Source organism: Zalophus californianus, chromosome 3 (genome assembly GCF_009762305.2).
Source record: "Zalophus californianus isolate mZalCal1 chromosome 3, mZalCal1.pri.v2, whole genome shotgun sequence".
Taxonomy (NCBI): Eukaryota; Metazoa; Chordata; class Mammalia; order Carnivora; family Otariidae; genus Zalophus; species Zalophus californianus.
In genome coordinates this window covers 121,560,629-121,581,829 of record NC_045597.1, presented here as the reverse complement: position 1 = coordinate 121,581,829, position 21,201 = coordinate 121,560,629, and the positions used below count along the sequence as shown (strand labels likewise).

General features: G+C 36.7%; 1 protein-coding gene across 5 annotated transcripts in view; it reads right to left on the bottom strand.

Moving 5' to 3' along the window:
* GPD2 (glycerol-3-phosphate dehydrogenase 2) overlaps window positions 1–21,201 on the bottom strand; it is a 212,841-nt gene that overhangs the window by 56,173 nt on the left and 135,467 nt on the right. For all 5 annotated transcript variants that reach the window (XM_027589924.2, XM_027589922.1, XM_035726672.1 and 2 more), the window contains exons 4-6: window positions 11,533–11,657; window positions 10,158–10,255; window positions 8,937–9,100 (exon numbers count right to left, since the gene is read on the bottom strand). In XM_027589924.2, coding sequence (XP_027445725.1) covers window positions 8,937–9,100; window positions 10,158–10,255; window positions 11,533–11,657 — 387 coding nt within the window. The remainder of the gene's footprint in view (window positions 1–8,936; window positions 9,101–10,157; window positions 10,256–11,532; window positions 11,658–21,201) is intronic.

Genomic DNA, 21,201 nt, shown 5'->3' with positions numbered 1-21,201 from the left:
GTCCCTCCTCTCACCAATAACTTATGCTGCTATTTTTTTACTTTTGTAGTGTCCTAGCCCTTAAATCTGGGCTGTCCCTGTGACTCACGTTAACAACCCTTTAACAGTGACACTGTGTGATTTCCAAGGCTAGGTCTGAAGAAGTCTTGCATTTATGCCTTGGTCCCTTGGTATGCTCATTGTGGTCAGCCAGCTACCATGGAATAAGTCTCACTACCCCGTGAGAAAGTCCAAGCTAGCCACACGGCAAAGCCACGGTGACAGAGAGATGTTGGGCCAGCTCCCAGCTGTCCAGTCCTCTCAGGCCAGGAGCCAGACATGTAAGTAAGAAAACTTCTAGAGCTCCTGCCTCAGCGGCCATTTCATTGACCATATGAAGGATCCCAAGTGGGAAACAGTCAGTTGAGTCCTCCTTCCTCAGAACTTCAAGAGAGTATATTAATATTGTAAGCCACTAAGTTCGGGTGTTGTTTCTTACACAGCAACAGATTATTGGAATAAGCCTAACTACCACTTGTACAGAAAATACAGAGGTACTGTTAAATGAAGGAGAAAACAGAGGAAGGGATGGGAAACCTGTCAGTTCTAAAAGGATTTTATTGGCATACATGAACTTTAATGAGGATTTTATTTGTTTTATGGGTGTATTTTTAAATCGGGATCCAATTAAGGTTATAAGACTACAGGGGACATGTGAACATGAATGGATATCTGCTATTAAGAAATTATTTTTAAAACATTTTAGATATGGCTGTATTTTGTAAAAGTATTTAACAATGGATTTAAGAGGTAGACACTTGCGGTTATAAAATAAATAAGTCACAGAGGCAAAAATGCTATACTTATAGCAAAATAGTCAATAATATTGCAATAATGTTGCATGTGACAAATGGTGACTACACTTACCATAGTGAGCACTGAGTAAGGTACAGAATTGTTAAATTAATATGTTGTACACCAAAACTAATATGACATTGTATATCAATTATACTTCAATAATATTTTTTAAAAAGGATACAGAGTAAAATATTCATTGATGAAATATTTGTAATCTGGAGGACAGGAGAGAGTATATAAGAATATAGATGAGGTTTAGCCATGAGTTTCTAAGTGTTCAAACTGGAAGTTCATTTTATCATTTTTATTCTTTTACATGTTAGAACTTCCCCTTAATAAAAATGTGTATACTTTGTTGAACTACTGGGCTATTTTTTGTTAAAGTCTGTGACATGCTTAAAACCAAATGGTAGCTAAAAGAAGCCATACTGTTATAATCTACATTTTAGAAAGTTCTTTTTCTTTTTAGCCCAAACAAACAAAACAAACTTTCACACCCGCACATGTCCAAATACTGACCCAGATATTTGTCTATGATTCCCTTTCCCCTGTAAAATAGGAAGAGACCAGAATATCCCATTCCAGCATACATACTGAGCTGGGTCAACCAAGATAATTTATGAGAAAATAAAATGTTTTGAAAACCATACTCTGCTACACAAATGTAAAACACTATTGGCCGTAGGGACCATGTGTTTGGCACAATATCTGGCATATATGCACTGAACTCTCTGAAAACCTGAAATCTCAGAACTCTTGTCTTTAATGCATTTGACCCTAATGCCAGGAACAATGTCTGGAAAATAGCAGAAGTCCAATAAATAAATAAATAAATAAATGGATGGATGATTAAACTGGGAGCAAGAGGGCATGGAGATTTTTGATACAATAGCTTTTGCCTTTGATCCTGTATCCTTTTTTTTTTTTTTTAAAGTCAAGTGGGATACACTTGAACTAATGTAACATTGTGTGTCAACTATATTTCAATTTAAAAGACAATGGGTCAGTTGAGCAACAGAGTGTGAGGCAGATAGCTTGCTGTGAACCCACCAGAACTATCTCCTCAAACAACTTACACACATATATATCCTACTATTTTGACTGTTCTTAAGCTTGTATGTACTGGGTAGAATACGGATGACTACTGCTTATCTCAGTATGCTACACCTGATCAAATCTACTTTTGTGTGCTTTTGATTTTCTTAAAAACTAATTATAAGGGGATGAAAGCTTGGTATTTAATACGCGCTGGTCAAGCGAGCAATAAACCACTGCAAACTTTCCTAGGGGCTATTTTGCTCTGTCTCATCATCAGGAAGCTAAAGCATATGTTAGATGTTAGCCTGGGTGGACACAAATGTGTCCTATTTATTCAAGGTTTCCTTTGAAGCCACAATTTATAACTTTTGTTTCTTAGGGGTACATGTCAAACTTCATTTAGCATTAGTTGGTATCCAGATACACTGAAGAGCAAAAAGGCAGAATTCAGGAGCAAAAAAAGATGCCTACTGTATGAGCAATGATGTCAATTTCACTACTCTAACTCACGGAAAACCAGAGGAAAAATACAAAGGGAAAGATGACAGCAGAAAATCAAGATAAAAATGATTCACTTAACTTTTAAGTGTAAACTACATATGCACAAGAAGAAACATTAAATACGTTCTAGATCCATGTCTAAGAGGTAGATAATTTTAGAGTAAGTTCTTTTAAAATGTACTTTTAATGCTTCAATTTCAGAGATTATATGCTTAACCGGAGCATAGCTAATGCGCAAAATTTCCCTTACTCCTCAGAATGTTTTGCAAATTTTTTTTCTGGAAGAATCCACAAATTTTATATATATAAAGAGACTAGGTAGAACTGATGCTTTGTTTCGTGACATGAAAAGTAGAAATTGGGTGGACCATAGAATACCCATAAAATTGATCCAAATAAAACAATTAATATTTAAATCTCAAAATACACTGTGAATGAGGTACTAAGGACCTAAATTCATAGATGTGTAATGTGGGGCTCAAAACTCAATAAAGTTTGTAAGCCTAAGTCACGTACTTCCATGTGCTGACTGTTCTAACTACACTACAGCACTTTCGAAAGCACTTTTCAAGTATGATTGCAAAGCATCCAGAGACAAGTGAATATATGAATTATTTCCCTTTTTGCAATTATACCCTGTGTTGCAATGCACTTTTCTGTACATATCTCCCAGTGGACAGGTGTCAGTTTCTCTGGGATATATATTTAGTAGCACAATTACTGACTCACAAGGTATGTGTATGCTTAACTTTATTAGAAGTGTTTGTTTTCCAAAGTTTTTATATTAATTTACATAACACATCATATTATACTTTTACAATGTTTAAAAACAAAACTAACCAATAGGTTGTTTTCAAATATATTTACATAAAATAAAAAAGGAAGAGAAGAAACTCTAATAATAAAATTCATAATAGTAATTTCTAGGAAAGAGTGAAGAGGATGAAATGGGGAATATTCACAATTTGAAGTCATAAATAGCCTCAATGTATTGTTTCTCAATTTTAAGGTCGCCTGTGGATTCCAGGGTCTTTATATATATACGTCAAATGTATTCTTTTATATGCATCAATATTTACATAATTTTATACCTCAGTGTGTACAACAATAAGGATCTAAAAAAGGGTTAGGAGCCTGGAGAATTATTGGCAAATACAACTATTTTACATTTTAAAATGAATTTATGATATTTTTATTTTAAGATGGAAAATAAAAATAAAAACAATAAACAAAGTTTTAATGTATCATGCCAAATTTTGATAATGTTGAGGTCCCCAAGACAATACTCCCTCTTTGTCGATAGTTTTTAGACCCCCTCGATCAAAGTTCAAAGAAATTGGGCCTTGAGAAATGAAGGAATGGATTTGGTGATGTTTTTTCTTTCAGGGGAATTTTTTCCTCTAGCCAAATACATCTATCTTGAAAACATTCAAATTAGTCTGTTATCAAAGACATAAAATGATGACAAATTACTAACCCAGTGGTTCAAAAAAAAATTAAGTCTAGTGTCCCAAAAGTAAAGTAAATGTTAGCATATAACCTCAATATGTAATTATTGATAAATTGCATACCTGCACTATTATATGTATACACACACACACACACACATACATACACACACGTATAAATCCTTGTACTTACATATTATAGACATTTGAACCATATGTAAAAACCATCATTTCTAAGGAATTTGATAGTAATGTAGCCAAGTAGAAGTTCTAATTTTTCATTCTACATCTAGTGGTTGGTCCTGTGCACCCCACATGGCTCACACACTCCACTTTAGAGATCACTGTAGCAACCCTCCAAGAAATTATATTAAGGAGCACATGGCCCAAACTTGCATAACGCTACTCTATTTTGTTTGTACATCCACATCATTTGGTTATTTACTCAACCTATTTCCATTACTCTGAAGAAGTTAATGTGTCTGTCCGATTCAAAGTTGATAACACCCAATTAGTTCAACAATTGTATTTGCAAATATTATAAATGAGGATTAAAGGCACCATCTTTAGATTTGACTTACATTCCAGGAAGTCAAAGGAAAAACAAAAACAAAAGCATAAGAGCAAAAAAGAAAAAAAAAATCAACTTTGTGTTACTGGGTAATTGATTTTTTTTTTTTTTTAGCTTTCAAAATAGATAAAATCAACACCTTAAAAGACTTGTCTTTAATCCAGGATTTCTTTTATTAAAGTATACAATTGTGGGTGCGTGCCTAGAGGAGTAATAGTTTGTTCCTAACAAAAGAGTCTAGATTCCACAATATGCCTCTTGCCAGAGGCACGTTCCCCCAAAGCACACAGCTAACTGCATCTCCTGCTGTACCTGTAACAATTTAATTGTATAAGTCAGCCTAGTCAAGCATCTCCAGCTCATGACTGGGAGACATGAAATTCATTGTCATTATTGTCCCTGTCATTTTGGATCATTATATCCTGCTGCAGAATTTTCCTCACTTCAGTGCATTCTTACCTCCAGGAGCCAGGGATTATAGCTGAGGTTGGGGTGGGGGCAGGACCGTGAACTACATTTACCTCAGGGGAGCCAGAGATTAAATTGGCTTTGCTCTCTCACGAGCTGAATTCATCTATTTGTATGCTGTTGAGTTTTAGGCTGGAATAAAAATGAATATTCTAGTGAACCCTGGGCTTTAAGTCCCCCTTTGAAACATGGATATAACCAACTTTTATTTACATTAGGAAAGCTAATGTAATTTCCTGTAGGTAGCTATTTTCATATATGCATAAGGAATACTTCAGGACATCACTGAGTATGAAATAACAGACATCTCTCTCTGTCAGTATCTTGACTCTCAGAAGGAAGAATTTAAAGCTGTAATTTTGTTCTCCAGTTTCATCTTATAGAAGCTTAATGGTGGTATTTACTGGTTTTAAATATTTAATGATTTTTAATTATATCTCATTTTCTGTGCACTGGATTGGATAACTGGAGTCCAACTAGAATGGCACCAAAGATCATACTCTGGGAATTGGAAGATTAAAGTCATGTTGACAGAGGAAGACAAAATAAGTTCCTTAGGAAACTGGCAACCCCCCTCCAGAGCAGTTCACATCTCCCAGCATGCCAAGACACCCAAGCCTGTCATGCCTTAAATACTTCTTGCTGAGAGTTGGACTAGCCACCATTTTCCCTACCTTATTAGGGGTAATGGCCATGGCCAGCATTCAGCTGATGGCTCTCTGGTAGCAGATGGCAAGGAACAGGTAGGAAACACCAGGATTGTGTCTCCTTCAGAAAACCGGTGAGCTGACTGTATGTTTTCTCTGACGGAAGACAGGAAGAAAATATAACCTGATCTGTCACTTCCTATCCCAACTTTCATTTCACATGAATTTTACTGAGAAATTTGACATTTACCTTGTCTGCACTGAAAAAGATGGTAGTAATTCCTCCATATGTGTGAGTTTGTTTTTCAGCAGTTTAACAACAAAAGATGGCAAATGGATCATACCTATGCCAAGCACATAATAGCCACTATAATGACTACATTTAAAAGTATATGGAATTTATTTTATTGCCCTCATTGACTTTAGTGGGGGAATAAATTTTGCCTTAATCAAATGCAATGGCCATCACTATTTACATAGGCCAAACTATTCTTATGAATAATTAAGAAAACCATTTTGATCTTTGTACATTTTGTACTTCAGAGGAAGCACCTTACAGCCCTAACATCTCAGTGTTGAGGAACGTGTTAAAGATTGTCTCAGCCACTGGTCTAAGTTCATAGCAATGTTTACTAGACTGACTATATTTTCACACCATTATATGTCACTTTTCAATGATGCTGAAGTAACTGTATAATGAATTACTAATAAGAGTTTTTAGATAGCTAAACTTCTTGTAGCATTTAGAAATTCAATGTACTTACTTGTGCCACTTTTTCACCAATAATCAAGATTCTCCCAAGTTGGGAATTATAAAAATTGTTATTTCTGTTCACTTTAAAGTGGTTAATTTTTATGTTATGTGAATTTTACCTCAATAATTATTTTTTAAGTAAAAAAAAAGTTATTTCAAACAGCCCAAATACATTTTGAAATTATCTGGGTAGCTTATTACATTCTCAATTTATAAAGAAGAATTTTTTTTCTTGTTAAGAAAGCTTTATCTTATAAATTACAACGTGTAGACCTCATTTGCAATAGTAAATGTTCAGGTAACTCTTCCTCTTTGAAATACTTTGGTGACAGGATGATAATGTTATTGTCTGGTCAAGGGGTAAGGCATTCCTTCCTTTGTCTGAGCACACACTTGCTACATCTAATATGCTTCTACGTATCTGCTCCTTCCTACCTGACTCCCTCATTGATATTTAATTTGCTCATCACACCATTGGGTAAAACAGGAGTTGTCCCATCTGTGACTACAGTTGTGAAACCAACACTACACTCTGTTTGACATTCTTGTTTTGCCTCACCTCAAGCATGACATAGTTGGACCTGTATCATTTCAGAATAAGGATAAAAATGTAAATATAAATAAACATACTTATACATATTTCAAATGAATAGAATATAATTATTTTCATCCCTTCAAGACTTATGATTTTTACAGTCAACCTTCAAATACCAAACGGAAATTATTTTAAATAATGATTTTTGTATTTTTCACTAATCCTTGCTAAACTCATAATTTTGCAACTTGTAACAAGGTATGAAAACCAATTTTAAAGAAATTCTTCTTCCTCTTGCTTCTACTTGGATAATGTTTCTTCTGCACATGTGACATAGACTTTCTTTGGTTTCTCTATATAGAATCAACAACAATCTATAATTCCTAACAATATCAGACCAACAAAAAACCAGGACGCCACAAATTCAGATATGACATCCACTCACAGACCTCTCAAGGAAACTCAGATATGCATGAGCTAAAAAATAAAACTAGTTAGTGTTTGCTACATCACATGGTGAAGAAAATGACCAAGTATTTGAGAGGGTTTATGCAGGCAGAATGAGTCATGTGAGGCAAAGGGCACAAACATTTCCTTGTCAGGATGGGCAGAATGCCATTTGCAGAACGCCTTCGTACTCCTCCTGGACCAAAAACCTCTTTAATATAATCACTCACTAAACTACAATGGATTAACATCAAGGGTCCAATGTGGAGAAAGCAAATTCACAGTTAAGGTTGTCCTTTAACACGTAGGCTCAATCAAGGGCACTGAAAATTAGTTAAGAGCCCCCCCTGTGGTGCTTAGATGCTGGAAGGCACTGTAAATTATGAATTTTCTAGCTTTTAATGTTTGTCTAAGACCCTTAACATTTTTCCAAATTGTTGCTCCTAGGACATTTTGTTGAGTTTTCCCCTGTTGCCCCCTTTGTGCATATACATTCTGCACTCACACATGAAAGCATGACAGCTCAATTGATTCAGAAATCTAACAATGAGAAGAAGAACAAAGAGGGTAGCCTTGAGGATATCCCATAATATGAAGTATAAATATCAAAGTCTCCTGACCAAAACAAAAAAAAGAGAGAGAGAGAGAGAACAGAAAACCAAAAAACCATTTCTTCATGCTAAGAGTTTAGATATCTAACACCTAACATGAAATACAAAAGATCACATAATGGGGTTTAAAAAAAAAAAAACTCACCAAGCTATAGAGCCTAAGCTGTCCTTTGTGTCCAAAATTTCTAAGACTTCTTGAGCATGTACAGTTAATTATCTGTGTCCGGCTATTTATTTTATAAATGGACATCCATCCCTGGATTATTTTCCAAAATTCCATATACCCTTTAAAAGTATAGTAAAATTTCACAAATGGCTTTTCCTGTTTTATCTTGTATTGTACTATGGTCCATCTGGAGATATATTAAGTGGTTAGTTCCTCTGAATAAAAGTGTGTAAAAGTATATTGTTCACATACACCCACACCCACCCACACACACAAAGAAGAACATGGAACACATGGCAAATGGATATTAGATAATGTTATTGTTAGAAAACATCTAACAACAATAAAATAAGCAATAAAAACTGGGGCTTTGGCTTAACAGATGCAATGTTCATTCATCTACCTTCATCACATAAATTATATGTTCAAGAATTGTGTCCTGTGCAAAATACAAACATGTCAATTTCAGCCCGGGGGCATTTTTCCCTAGGTTTATAACCCCTTGAAAATAGAGGTTTCATCTAGAAAACCTAACAGATCCTCAGCTGCTCTCAACATAATATATTCATAAGGCAAGTATTCACTGGCAAACATATAACAAATTAAATGGCATGTGGGTGGGGTCCAGATTCATAATGATGGAAAATGAACCAAACCAACCATGAGACACAAGTAGAAATGAAAGAAGAAAAAGAATATGCAAAAACAAACAATATTAAAAGCAAAAGGCCATAGGTAGTTCTTCAGCTAGTAGTAGACAAAATGGTGAGTGTGTGTTTGTGTGTGTGCACATGTGTTTGTGTGTTGTCTAAGATCAGCATTAAAATTAAGAATGTAAAACAATCTCATTAGGAACATCCTAAAAGGGTCATGAGTAAGAGAAAAGTATCCTATAGAAAGAAAAACCACATACCGTCATAGTAGACAATTGCTCCTACCAGTTTGTCCTTCTGGAGCATTGGGAAATGTTCTAGGGCTCTTGATTTGCTCAGGACATAACTGCTTTTCAGGCAATTACTTCCTGCAACCAGATCATATAGCTTGATTCCTACCCAGTAGTAAGGTAGCTGCCACCATCTACAGCATAAATAGGGGGAAAGGTTTCTTGAGACACAGAGCAGAACACTGTAGAATGCCACTTCAAGTTACAACATACTTTTCATTTAAGAAAAGCAATGTATATCTAGAAGTGTACTTACTGCAAAAGAAACAGGAGGAACAGCATGACTGTTTTTGACACCAACTGAGCTGAATTATATAAGTAAATGAATCAGTGAGACTTTAAATGAATCATCTTTAAGGCAGTGCTTCTTGACCGGGCCATGTATGGGAATTCTCTGGGGAGCACCAACCGTAAATACAGATACCTGGGCCTCACATGTCTAGACTGATTTAAGTGGACGAAGGTTGGGGGCCTGGGTGACTCTCACGTGCACCCGGGGTAATTCACTGGTTCACAATGTCCTAAGCCATATACGACAAAATATGGACAAAAATGATAAAATCTGTTTCTAGGGACTCACAAGTCTCATGTGGCTAGCAGTTGCACAAATCACTGTTTCATATTACCTGTATTCCAACTTAAGGCAAGTTCATGGACAGCTCTAACAACATCAGGAAAATTGGGTTTTATAATTTATAATCTGACACCTCTAAACCAAATTTCAGTTTTAGTTAATTTGGAAATTTAAAATGAGCCAAAATGGTTTAGGCTTGGAGTTGGTACATGTTAGGTTCAGATTTTGCAGCAGGATACTTTTTGACTATGCGTTTTGTTTGCCAATGATCCTCTTCTGGGAAGCACACAATGACCCTCTTCTGTTCCCCAGTCCAAATGCAGTTGCTCTTCTAAAGACTCTCGGTAAACTGGGGTTAGAAACTACTAATTATAAACACAGAATACAACCTCCTCAGCCTTCAATATTTAGCCCTTAGAGGTGGGTCAGAAAAGAGTAATTCAGGAAAAGCCACACTTTTAAGCACAACAAAGGCAAACATTTGAAAAGGATTAAAGATTAGGACCAATTAAAAGTACATTAAGAAATACACATTGAGGGACTATTTCCATTAAAACAGTGTTGTTCTATTGACCTCAGTTAAGCAAATAGTATAGAGATGATATCAAAAGGCTTACTTGTAAATTGGAAGCATTATGGGCAACGGAGCTGATAAATGGGGAGCAATTTCTAGTAGGTTGGCTCGCTCGTGAAGGGCTTCTTTTACCATCCTATACTGAAAAGCAAAACAGAGAAAATTAGTTTGGCAGTAACAGATCATAATATTTTCAAATGGCAAATAGACACCCTGCCAACTGATTGATACACAGAAACCTCTCTAACTCTGAGTGAGGATAGCTCCCTCCTAATCAAATTTCTAATAATACATCATGCTGTCAACCTGAAAGATTTTTCAGAAACCTTAACTGTATTTGCATAGGAGAAAAACATGCTGTCAGAGTTCCCAAGTGTAAGATCTTTTCCTGACTTGAGTTACAAGATTATTGTAACAATTTATCTTGCATTCTCTGTATTGTCCGCCTTCTCAGTCCTCTATAATATTTCCCCGTGTAAGAAATAACAGATTGTTCAAATTCATGCTAAATGTTCCCTCCTTGCCTCCACTAACACAAGCAGAGATAATACTTAGGAGTTGCACAGTATTTTATAGATTACAGAAAAGTTTTTGTCTTGACTCCCTTCATCTTCGTTATGTCTCTCTGAAAAGCCAGGATTACTACTATAACACTAATTTAAAAATGAGAAAACTGAGGCTCATAGACATTGAATAAATAAGCTGGAACACATCACAAGTCGTCTGATTCTAGGTCCTATGCTCTTTTCTTTGCATCCATCATGATGCCGAAGAGACACAGAAGAAAAGAGGACACATTGGAAACTGACAATGTCAAGTTAGCACTGCTATGTTTTTCATGTACCAGAAGCAGATAGGGAGTTCAGCTGATTTTTTTTACCCCTCTGGGAAATGTCATCTTCCACACTGCCTTGGCAGTTTTCAAATGGTGGCAGACTGGACACAATAAAGTGTGACATAAGAAAAGCATGACTCAGATCATCTTTTCCTTAAGAATATGTCAGTGGCAATATGAGTGTATGATTGCAGTTACAGTAAGAGGATCAATTTAACACTCCTGTATTACAACACGGCCCCCCTGAAACTGTCTGGAAAGTAGCCATGTGGTAGTCATTGGCAAAACAAACAAACAAACAAACCATCACAATTGTTAAAAGGCAACATATCCAAAGGTGATTTTGTAAGTTTGCTACCTTGACATGCCTGCATGGAAAATGCCCCTGATTACCCATAAACATGATGCTACAGGAAAGAGCCGGCACACCTCTCCTGAAAGATATGCCAGCAGAATACACACTAAATAGGTATTTCCAACAGGAAGAAATGTTAAAAGCCATTAAAAAAAAAAAACCCTGCTTTAATTGGTTAGAAAAAAGCATAGTCGCAATTTTTGTTTAACAACCAGCATACACAATTACCTGCTCAATATCCAACTTCATGATAGCCTTCTGAAGATATCTCACACCACCATGGATCAATTTAGTGCTTCTGCTGCTGGTCCCTGATGAGAAATCACCTCTTTCTACAAGGGCTGTTTTTAGTCCTGTGTAACCAGAAAACCAAATTAACTTCTTAAATTACACAATTTGTATGTAATTCATTAAACGCACTTCTCCAGGGTAGAGACAATCACAAGAAAAATTACTCTGAACATGGATAAATTTGTATTCAAAGTGCAGTACACTGTCTATATTATAATGAAGAGATTTTAGCCTCTTCCTGGGGGAAAAGTCAAACCAGAACTAGAAGCATATTAAACTGTGAATGACTCACAACTAGAAAATATTACAGTACAATTTCATGGCAGTAACATACTCCGGGGCATTGAGAGGGTCAAAGGAGAGCATGGCACCCATCCTGATCCATGCAGAGTTAACTCAGTGTTGTTTCGAAGCCTTGTGGAACTCACCTTCATCCCTCACTACAAGTCTCTCACACGTCCCAGCCCCTCATCCCTAGTCTACTCTAACACGTCATCCATAAATCTCGACCGGACCTCCTGTGTGCTGGCTGCCATTTCTGGAGTGGTGTTAGAGTGGGTATAAAACGGGGGAAAAAACCAAAGGCATCAAAAGGGAAGAAGGAAGAGAACAACCTCTGATTTTGAGGAATTTATAGTCTAAGACATGCAAGCACAGTATTATAGAATTACAAAGAAAAATACAAGCCAGGACAAATAAACCCAGTGCAGAGTATCCATGAGTAAAGACAAGACAATATTTTTGGTAAAGGTGAGGCTGAGCAAAGATAGGTTGGTTCTAGAAACCATGTCTCTGCCCCTTTCTTTGAGGGTTGCAATAAATCTCTTGCGGATGAAAACAGCTTTGTTTTGTTTCCTTTTCTTATGGAGCCATCCCTGCTTCTTAGGATTGGGTAGGACCCACAGTACGACAAGTGCCATACACTAGTTAGAGATAAAACCCCAAACTCCAAAAGACGCAACATATACATCAACACCGAGCCATGAGGAATTTTCAGTGCCTGGCATACTCATAGTAGATGAGAGAATGTCATAGAATCCAATTACAATGAGAATATGTAACTGGAAAAGTTTGGGCTCACAAAGCTCATATAAGAGAATCTGTGCATGTATTCAATTCAGAGCCATTTATTACATTTAATACCAAAGGGTCATTTTTATAACTTTTAACAGTTTAAATATCGTACCCAAATGTCATCATAAAATCAGGGCAATTCCCTTGACTCAAAAGGACAAAATACTTGGAAACCGTGGAGGAAAAGTAGAGAACTATGATTCAAGGGCAAAAGTGCTAATGCTCTAAATAACTAGCAAAATAACACAGAAATTACAGGTACTGCAGCCCCAGGTCACACTTTTGAAGCATTTATGCGAGACAAAGATCTGTCAAAGTTTTGACTCTGAAAACTCTATCAGATATGCTTAGTAAATCCAGTACTAAATGTATTTAAAAAAAAAAAAAACAGGAAAATATGTCAAGTTAGCACATATATTTTAAAAGAATATGGAGAACGTAAGTGCCAGGCAAAGTGCTGGCATTAGAGATGAATTCAGCATGGACCAAGCTGTCATGCAGCTCCCAGCTCAGAGAGAGGCAAGTAAGTGCAACAGTTTTTTAGGTGCTAAGATTTGCAAATACAGAGAACTCTTATCTTACTCTGGGTTAGAAGTTAAAATCAGGACATAAACCTAAAATTGCATCGTCAAGATTACATTTGGTAATCTCAAGAATGCTCTGCTTTGGTGAGTTTCTTCACCTTTTCTTACTAAGTCCAACAGAGAGATCTTCTTGCAGGGCTAACATAGACCATTGTGTCTTCAGTTGAAGATCGGGTGAGGGAGTTGACTTTCGAAGGGCATTTAAGAGCCAGATTATTTAAACTATACCTCTCATTTAGCCTTGGAAATCCAGTCATGGCACCAAGATGCCTGCCTCACGAGAGGCAGGAACATGAGAGTGAGAGAGCCCTCCCATCCAGCCCCCGGCTCCCCACCTGGGCCTATATCCAGTAATCTCCATCTCCCGGCATGGATCCCCTACTCGCAAGTGTGGACTGGACCTAGCGCCTTGCTTCTAACGAACAGAATGCAACAATTAGGGCATGCCACTTCTGTGACTAGGTTACAGAAGACTGTGACTCCTGCTTGCTCTCTCTTGCCCTCTCTTGCTTTCTAGGATGAAGCAAACTGTCATGTTTTAAGACCGCAGCCTAAGGCAGGCCCCCAGGCAACAGGTCACAAGGATCTGAGGCCTCAGTCCAAACACCAGTGAGGAAGTGAATCTGCCAACAACTTCGGGAGTTACTAGGAAGCACTCAGAGCTAGAGAACCCAGGCTCAGGCACAGCCAGATCCCTGACCCATCAAAATTGTGTGATAGCAAAGGTCGTTTTAGGCCACTAAATTTTGAGGTAGCTTATTGATGGCATGATTCCCCGTGTGATTAATAACTGCAAACACAGTATAAGTTTTTTATTGCACCTGGGATTGGGGTCTTCAAGAAAAGCTGAGTTTACAGAGGAGTACGTGTTCAAGATAGGAGAGGAAGGAATGATCACTGGCAAAAAAAAAAAAAAAAAAAGTACTTAAGCAAGAGAAAGGCAAATGCTTGAGATGGCCCAGCTCATTTAAGGGCCACTTGTCACTCAGGGGCTGGGGACAATGTGAAGGAGATCCAGGGGGAGGAATAGTAAAAGGCAGATCACAAACGGCCTTTCATCCACACTGGGAAATCTGGACTCCATCCTATGGGCAATTGTTTCTCACAAGTAAGTAATATGTGAGTCTCCTGAAAAGGAAAATGCCTCTGAGACCATGGCTCCAAGTCGTGGATTGGTTTGAGAAGCACATACTTTGTCAGAAAGTACAACTAGACTCACTGTGATAGTTTTTCAATATATACAAATATCAAATTATTATATATCTGCAACTAATGTTATATGTCAATCATACTACAATAAAGAAAATAAAAGAAATATTATAGAAAGAAAAAAAAAGAAGGTACAAGATTTGGCATCAATGCTACAGAAGCATGAACCCAAGCACTGTTCTCAGCTCCAAGTTATCCATTTTGAGGAAAGGTATATTGCTGGTTGCTTTTTGTATTATGATGATTATAAAAAAGGAATAACATTTCAATTTTTTCCAGAAATTCTCAGATATTGTTTTGAGAAACACAATTGTGCTGTCAGGGGAACCACCAAAGTGTTTTAAGCTGAGAAATCAGATTAATGTTCTAGAAAGATCTCTCTGTAGGGGTGGAGGGCAGGGGTGGAGGGGGCAAGAGATGGCGGGCAGACCATTTAGGGGATGTGTGCCATACAGCAGGAGCAGGGCAATGAACCCTGCTCCTGAGTCCAGCCTCACAAGGCAGAAGATGGTACTGGAGAGTGATATGAGGAGAGAATTTTATGGGCTTGTGTTATCAGGATGGATCTTTTTTTTTTCTTTCCTAAACTGACAGAGTGTGAGGCAGGGAACTACTCTAGGAATTAGCAAGCCATCTCAGGAGGATATTTCAGGATATGTAAGTGAGAGCTAACACTTTAAAGCCTCAAAACTGCTTTTGCAAGTATTGGACATTTAAAAAAGTTATTCACATGTATTTATGTGAGAAACCCTAGTGAATACCAACAAAAGTTAAAATGGGCTCCTCTGTCAAACCAGGCTGTTTTGCTTGTCCTATTATTTCTAGTGCCATCTCATCAAGCTACCCACCAGAATTCCTGGAGCGAAATGATACTGCTTCTTCCAGAGCAAAAAAACATAAAAATGTAACCTCCAAAGTTATAGCTAAATTGATATATTAAAGCACCATGTAACCTAAAAATACTACCAAAAGTTTTCAGAACCAAACACAAAAAACACCCATATATTTGAAAAAAAAGAAAATATTTTAAAATTTTCAACGGCTATTATACACTAATGTTTTCTCATTTTTGTTGAATGAGAACAATGGAATGAGGGAGGACGTAAACGATGCAAAATCAAGACATTACTAGAAGTTCTGTTTCTCATAAATATATATATATATTTTTAAAGATTTTATTTATTTATTTGACAGAGAGAGACACAGCGAGAGAGGGAACACAAGCAGGGGGAATGGGAGAGGGAGAAGCAGGCTTCCTGCTGAGCAGGGAGCCCGATGCAGGGGTAGATCCCAGGACCCTGGGATCCTGACCTGAGCCGAAGGCAGACGCTTATCAACTGAGCCACCCAGGCGCCTTCTCAAAAATATATTTTTAACTAATTAACCAACTAAAGCAAAGACAATGAAATTTTTAAAAGCCTTATAATCTTGCACAGTTCCATTATCTAATATGTTCCTTTCTGTTACACCCCTCAAAAATCCAAAATTTTCCTCCCCTCAAAAATTATTGATCCAAAATTCAGAGCTCAGTTTTCTGATACTTTAAGTATAAAGTAAGGAAGTGAAAAGAGGGTACTGTTTTACCTTTTTAAAGACAGTGAACAGTATTTTAAGTGACATTTTGCGTTCTTAGGTAAAATAATTAAGTTTGAAGGACATCAAAAATAATGTACGCAGGCTTCAAGCAACTACTCCCAGGGGCGCCCGGGTGGCTCAGTTGTTAAGCGTCTGCCTTCAGCTCAGGTCATCATCTCAGGGTCCTGGGATCGAGCCCCGCATGGGGTTCCCTGCTCCCCGGGAAGCCTGCTTCTCCCTCTCCCACTCCCTCTGCTTGTGTTCCCTCTCTCACTGTCTCTCTCTCTGTCAAATAAATAAATAAAATATTAAAAAAAAAGGGGGGCAACTACTCCTGGCTGTGGATTTGAGGAGCTCGGGAAGATCTTCCCTCAGAGTAGAAAGAATGGCCGTCCCACATGCCTAGCAACGAAGGGCTGACCTCTCTGTGCATTTATAGTAATTCAACTAAACTAGTTCAAGATTTTATGAGGAATAGTTTTTGTTTTTTTCTTTTCTTCTTAGCAGTTACTTTTTATGGAAAGCGATGAGCTCTATCACTGCTGAGATGAACCAGAACATTTAGGAGTGGTACTGTTATTTTATTTATTTTTTTATTATTGATTGCTTTTAGTAGGTATTCACAGGAATTTCATGACAGTGGTGAAGTATTAATATTCGGAGTGAAATGACTCAAAATCTTAGATGGGATAACAAGGTTAGCTACAGTGGAAGAATAAAGTCAACTGAAATCTGCCTTTCTGTCATCTTCAACCCATCTTTTATCAAGTTCAAATTGTATCCTGAGGGATGTGTGGCAAGGGGCATGAACTAAATACGGCTCTTTACAGCTTTGCCTTTGCTGACCTGAGTGAGAACGTCTAGCTACCAAGCGCTTCCAACTAAACCAATTTGTGGCTCAAGACAGTTGGATGAATACAGAGAAGTAATTACCTTCTAAGGGGAAGAACAGTACGACATTTAACTTTCACAACATGATATAGAACAGAAGTATATTTTAATACCTTTTACTGATTATCTTATTATGCATGAAAACATGCTCAATATAATAAATGCAGAGAAGTAAAGAGAACAAAATAAAACTCTCCTGTAATCGCACTGCTTAGAGATAACCACAGTTGACATTTGTGAACATTTAAACGTTCGCATTTTCTATGCATGTATATAATCATATATGTACATTTTTACAAAAATAGGATCATATGAAAATTTCCATTTTTTTCATTTAACGTTATTTATTGTAAACATCTCTCCATGTCAATACATATTTTTCTATAATTTCATTTTTAATGTATGAATAGTATTACATTAAATATTTACAATGATTTATATTCAATTCCCTATTTTTGAACATTTGGGTTATTTCATACCTTCACTCTCACAGATATTACTGCAACATATTTTTGTTTAAACTCTTTGCATTTTTAATTATTTCATTAGAATAAATTTTTAGATATGGCATTATTTAGATATTTTTAAATAGAAAGGAGAGATAAATCCCTGTAAATTACCTAGCAGAGGCACCAAAGTAATATACAAATCAAAAAATTTAGACACTCTGTACATTAGTACCATAGCATAAGTATTAAAGCCACATGCCCCATGAAGGAAAAATGATGTAGTTTAAGGAAAGGAAACTTTATCTTTTTTTAGAAAAGCTTTGGGCACTTACCTTTGGATTTCAGAAAGCCAATGCCATTGACAAGGGACTAACCCAAAGGCTGAACATTTTATATGAAAGATCAATTCCCTAAAAAAATAACACTCTACAGTGCAAAGTAAACCTGGCTTGTTAATCCTCAGCAATATGAATCCTATGCATTGGCCTAGTTTTTCCTAACAAAGAATGTTAACAGTTTACATAATTGTATAATATTGGATTGGTTATTTAATACTATTGCTATTTATATTAGGAAACAGATAAACTATTAATGAAGATACCAGGTTGCACTAGAATGTATCATTAACATACTTTGTGTTCCTTAAGTACACACAGATTATGGAGGCACAAAAATGTATTAAGCCATAACATTAATTAGAGTAATGCAGTTATGAGGGAAGAAAGGAGTTGCTGTTGTTGCTTCCTCTTTTTACTTTTTTATTATAAAAACTGCCAGTGTTCAAAGAGAGGAGGAATATCCAAGGGGTGAAAAGAGAGACTAACACACCACTGGCTTCCTAGTTACAAAATCCAGACATAACCAATGTTAACAATAAAAATGTCCCATATTAAATATTACCAGAAACTTAGGGCGCCTGGGTGGCTTAGATGGCTAAGCGTCTGCCTTTGGCTCAGGTCATGATCCCAGGGTCCTGGGATGGAGCCCCACATCAGGCTCCTGGCTCAGCGGGGAGCCTGCTTCTCCCTCTGCCTCTCCCCCTCCTCATGCTCTCACTCTCTCTCTGAATCTCTGTGTCTCAAATGAATAAATAAAATCTTTAAAAATAAATAAATAAATAAATATTACCAGAAATTTAATGTGCTTATGAAACTTACAACCTATGTACCTTTTTGCTTTAAACACAAACAAAATTAATAAGCTCATTCTTCACAACTTGTTTTCCAATTTATGATATATTTTAGACATTTTCCCTGAAAATAGGCATAAGCCTCTTTTGGATAACTGAATGTACCCAATTTATTAAACCAGACCTCAGGTTTTTGCTATTATAAATTGCTGTAGGTAAAATTTTGATCAATATGGCATTATGAGTTCAGCTTTGAACTCCTCCTCGTCTGCAAACACAGAGAAAATAATCTCTATGTATACTTAAAGAACGTGGTTGACTCAAAAATAAACACACTTTGGATCAGAAATGTAGCAGAAACAGAGCAGAGTGGTTAGGCCAAAGCCTGTCTTGCTGAGCCCTGGGCCTAAAACAGGCAAAAGCAACCAAAAATTCAATCCCTGAAGGGCGAGAGGAATACAGGTCTCCCTTGCAAGGAGAGGTGAGGAAGCCGGACTGACCACCTGAATGCTGGGAACTAAAGAAGGGCTTCAGCCAGTACAAGTGATGGTGGAGATGCTTCTGCAGACCACCGTCCAGGGCTGTGGACTATCTGCGGGTACATATCTAGGAGGTAGGAAGACAGACACAGAGAGCATCACCTAAGCCAAAGCACCACCAGCTGCCTCAGCAATTGGTCTGCACAATGCTCAGTATCAACATGGGTCAAGAGCCTCAATTTGACTCTGGGAAAAGTCTCTGATGGGACTCGAGGGTGGAAAGAATTCTACATATAGAGCTTAAGGTATGGCAACAGAGTGATCCAAAAGTGATTTCATAGGAAGGAAAAGAAGTAAAATAAAAGATGTAAGGTAAAAAATACAAAATAAATGTATATGGGATCCAAACAAATGGAAATGGATCAAATTCCATTCTTTTTTCTTTATGCTTAATAGATAAAATCTACCTTTAAATGGATCAAATTCACCTAGTTAAAGATAGATTCTAACTGGAATCAAAATAAAAAACTTAATTAAAAAATAAAGATAGATTCTATCTATTAAGCATTAAAAAAAAAAAAAAAAAAATCCAGGGTCCCCTGGCTGGCTCAATCGGAAGAGCATGCAACTCCTGATGTTGAGGTCACGAGTTCAAGCCCCATGTTGGGCATAGAGATTACTTAAATAAATAAATAAACTTTAAAAAAAAACACAAAAGAATCCAGCTTACACTGTTTATCATAGACGTACTAAAGTAAAGGATATAGAAAAGTTGAAAACAATATAACAAACCCTGTCTGCTAGGTTATAAATATTTTCCCAGTCTCACATGTGTTTATTTTTGCCATAGATAAATTTTAATTTTTATGAAATCAGATTTAGCAAAATTTTCCAAAAGGAAAATGGCTCTATTGTTGTCCTGCTTAAAAATACCTTCTTTACTACATTTTTTTTTAATATCCACATATACTTTCTTCTAATAGGTTTATGGTGTTTTATGGTTATATCCTTGGTTCACTTGGAATATGACAAATAGAATATATATACATATGTATTTATGTGTATATACATACACACATGTATATACATACAAAAACCTGGGAAAGTGGATACTCCAACACCACTTATTAAATAACTAATAATAACAGATTTGAAATCCTGACTTCACCATATTCTGAATTTTATGTATTTAGATCTATTTCTAGGCTCTTTTGTTCCACTTATCTCTATATTTGTTTAGCAAACTATTTTAATTTAAGTAGCTTTAGAATACACTTTAATATCTGATAGATCTCTGTATCTTCTACTATTATTTTTTTTTTTTAAGATTTTATTTATTTATTTGACAGAGAGAAAGAGAGAGAGCACAAGCAGGGGGAGTAACAGAGGGAGAGGGACAAGAAGACTCCGTGCTGAGCAGGAAGCTGATGTGGGCTGATCCTAGGACCCTGGGATCATGACCTGAGCCGAAGGCAGACACTCAACTAACAGAGCCACTCAGTCGCCCCTATCATTATTCTTTTTCAGAATTCATCTGGTAAATCTCATAGGCTTATTTTTCCAGTTAAACTTTAGCATAATTTTTCAAGTCCCACCCCCAACTCCTGTCAAAGAAAAGCAGTGTATTAATTAAAATTACATTAAATTTCCAATAAATTTTAGTAGGACTTTGCAATCGGGTCTAACTAGTAGTGTTCAGAAAACTGCAAACTTCATCTGTTGCAAGTCTCCTGTCCTGAAATAGGATTTTCTCTTCTGTCATGGTGGTAGAGGGGTGGAAGTAGAAGGGAGTGAAGGAGCAGACCTGTAATTCCCAGAATGCACTATCTTCCCAGGCTCTCCCTCTTCTGTCTTTTTTCTACAATGCACACACCTCCTCCCTCTCACAAACCTTTACTTAGGCAGAAAAGTGTCATTGTTCTCTTTCATTTATGTCTGAGAATCTTGAGGCTCTCTACAAGGTTAAGATACTTGTAGAAGCTTATAAAGCTAGTATGTGATGAAGCCAAGACTAGATCCCACTTCATTTTAATTCCACAACCTGTATCCTTAATCACTGGGCTATACTACATTAGATGAGCAGAAACTGAGAACTAAGGAACTACCAGACACATACCATTCATAAGCTAAAAGTATGTATACCTTTTTTTGAACAGGAGAACTATAATGAATGTTTCCCTCCTGCAAGAGGCAGTCTTCTCTGGAATTTGAATTAA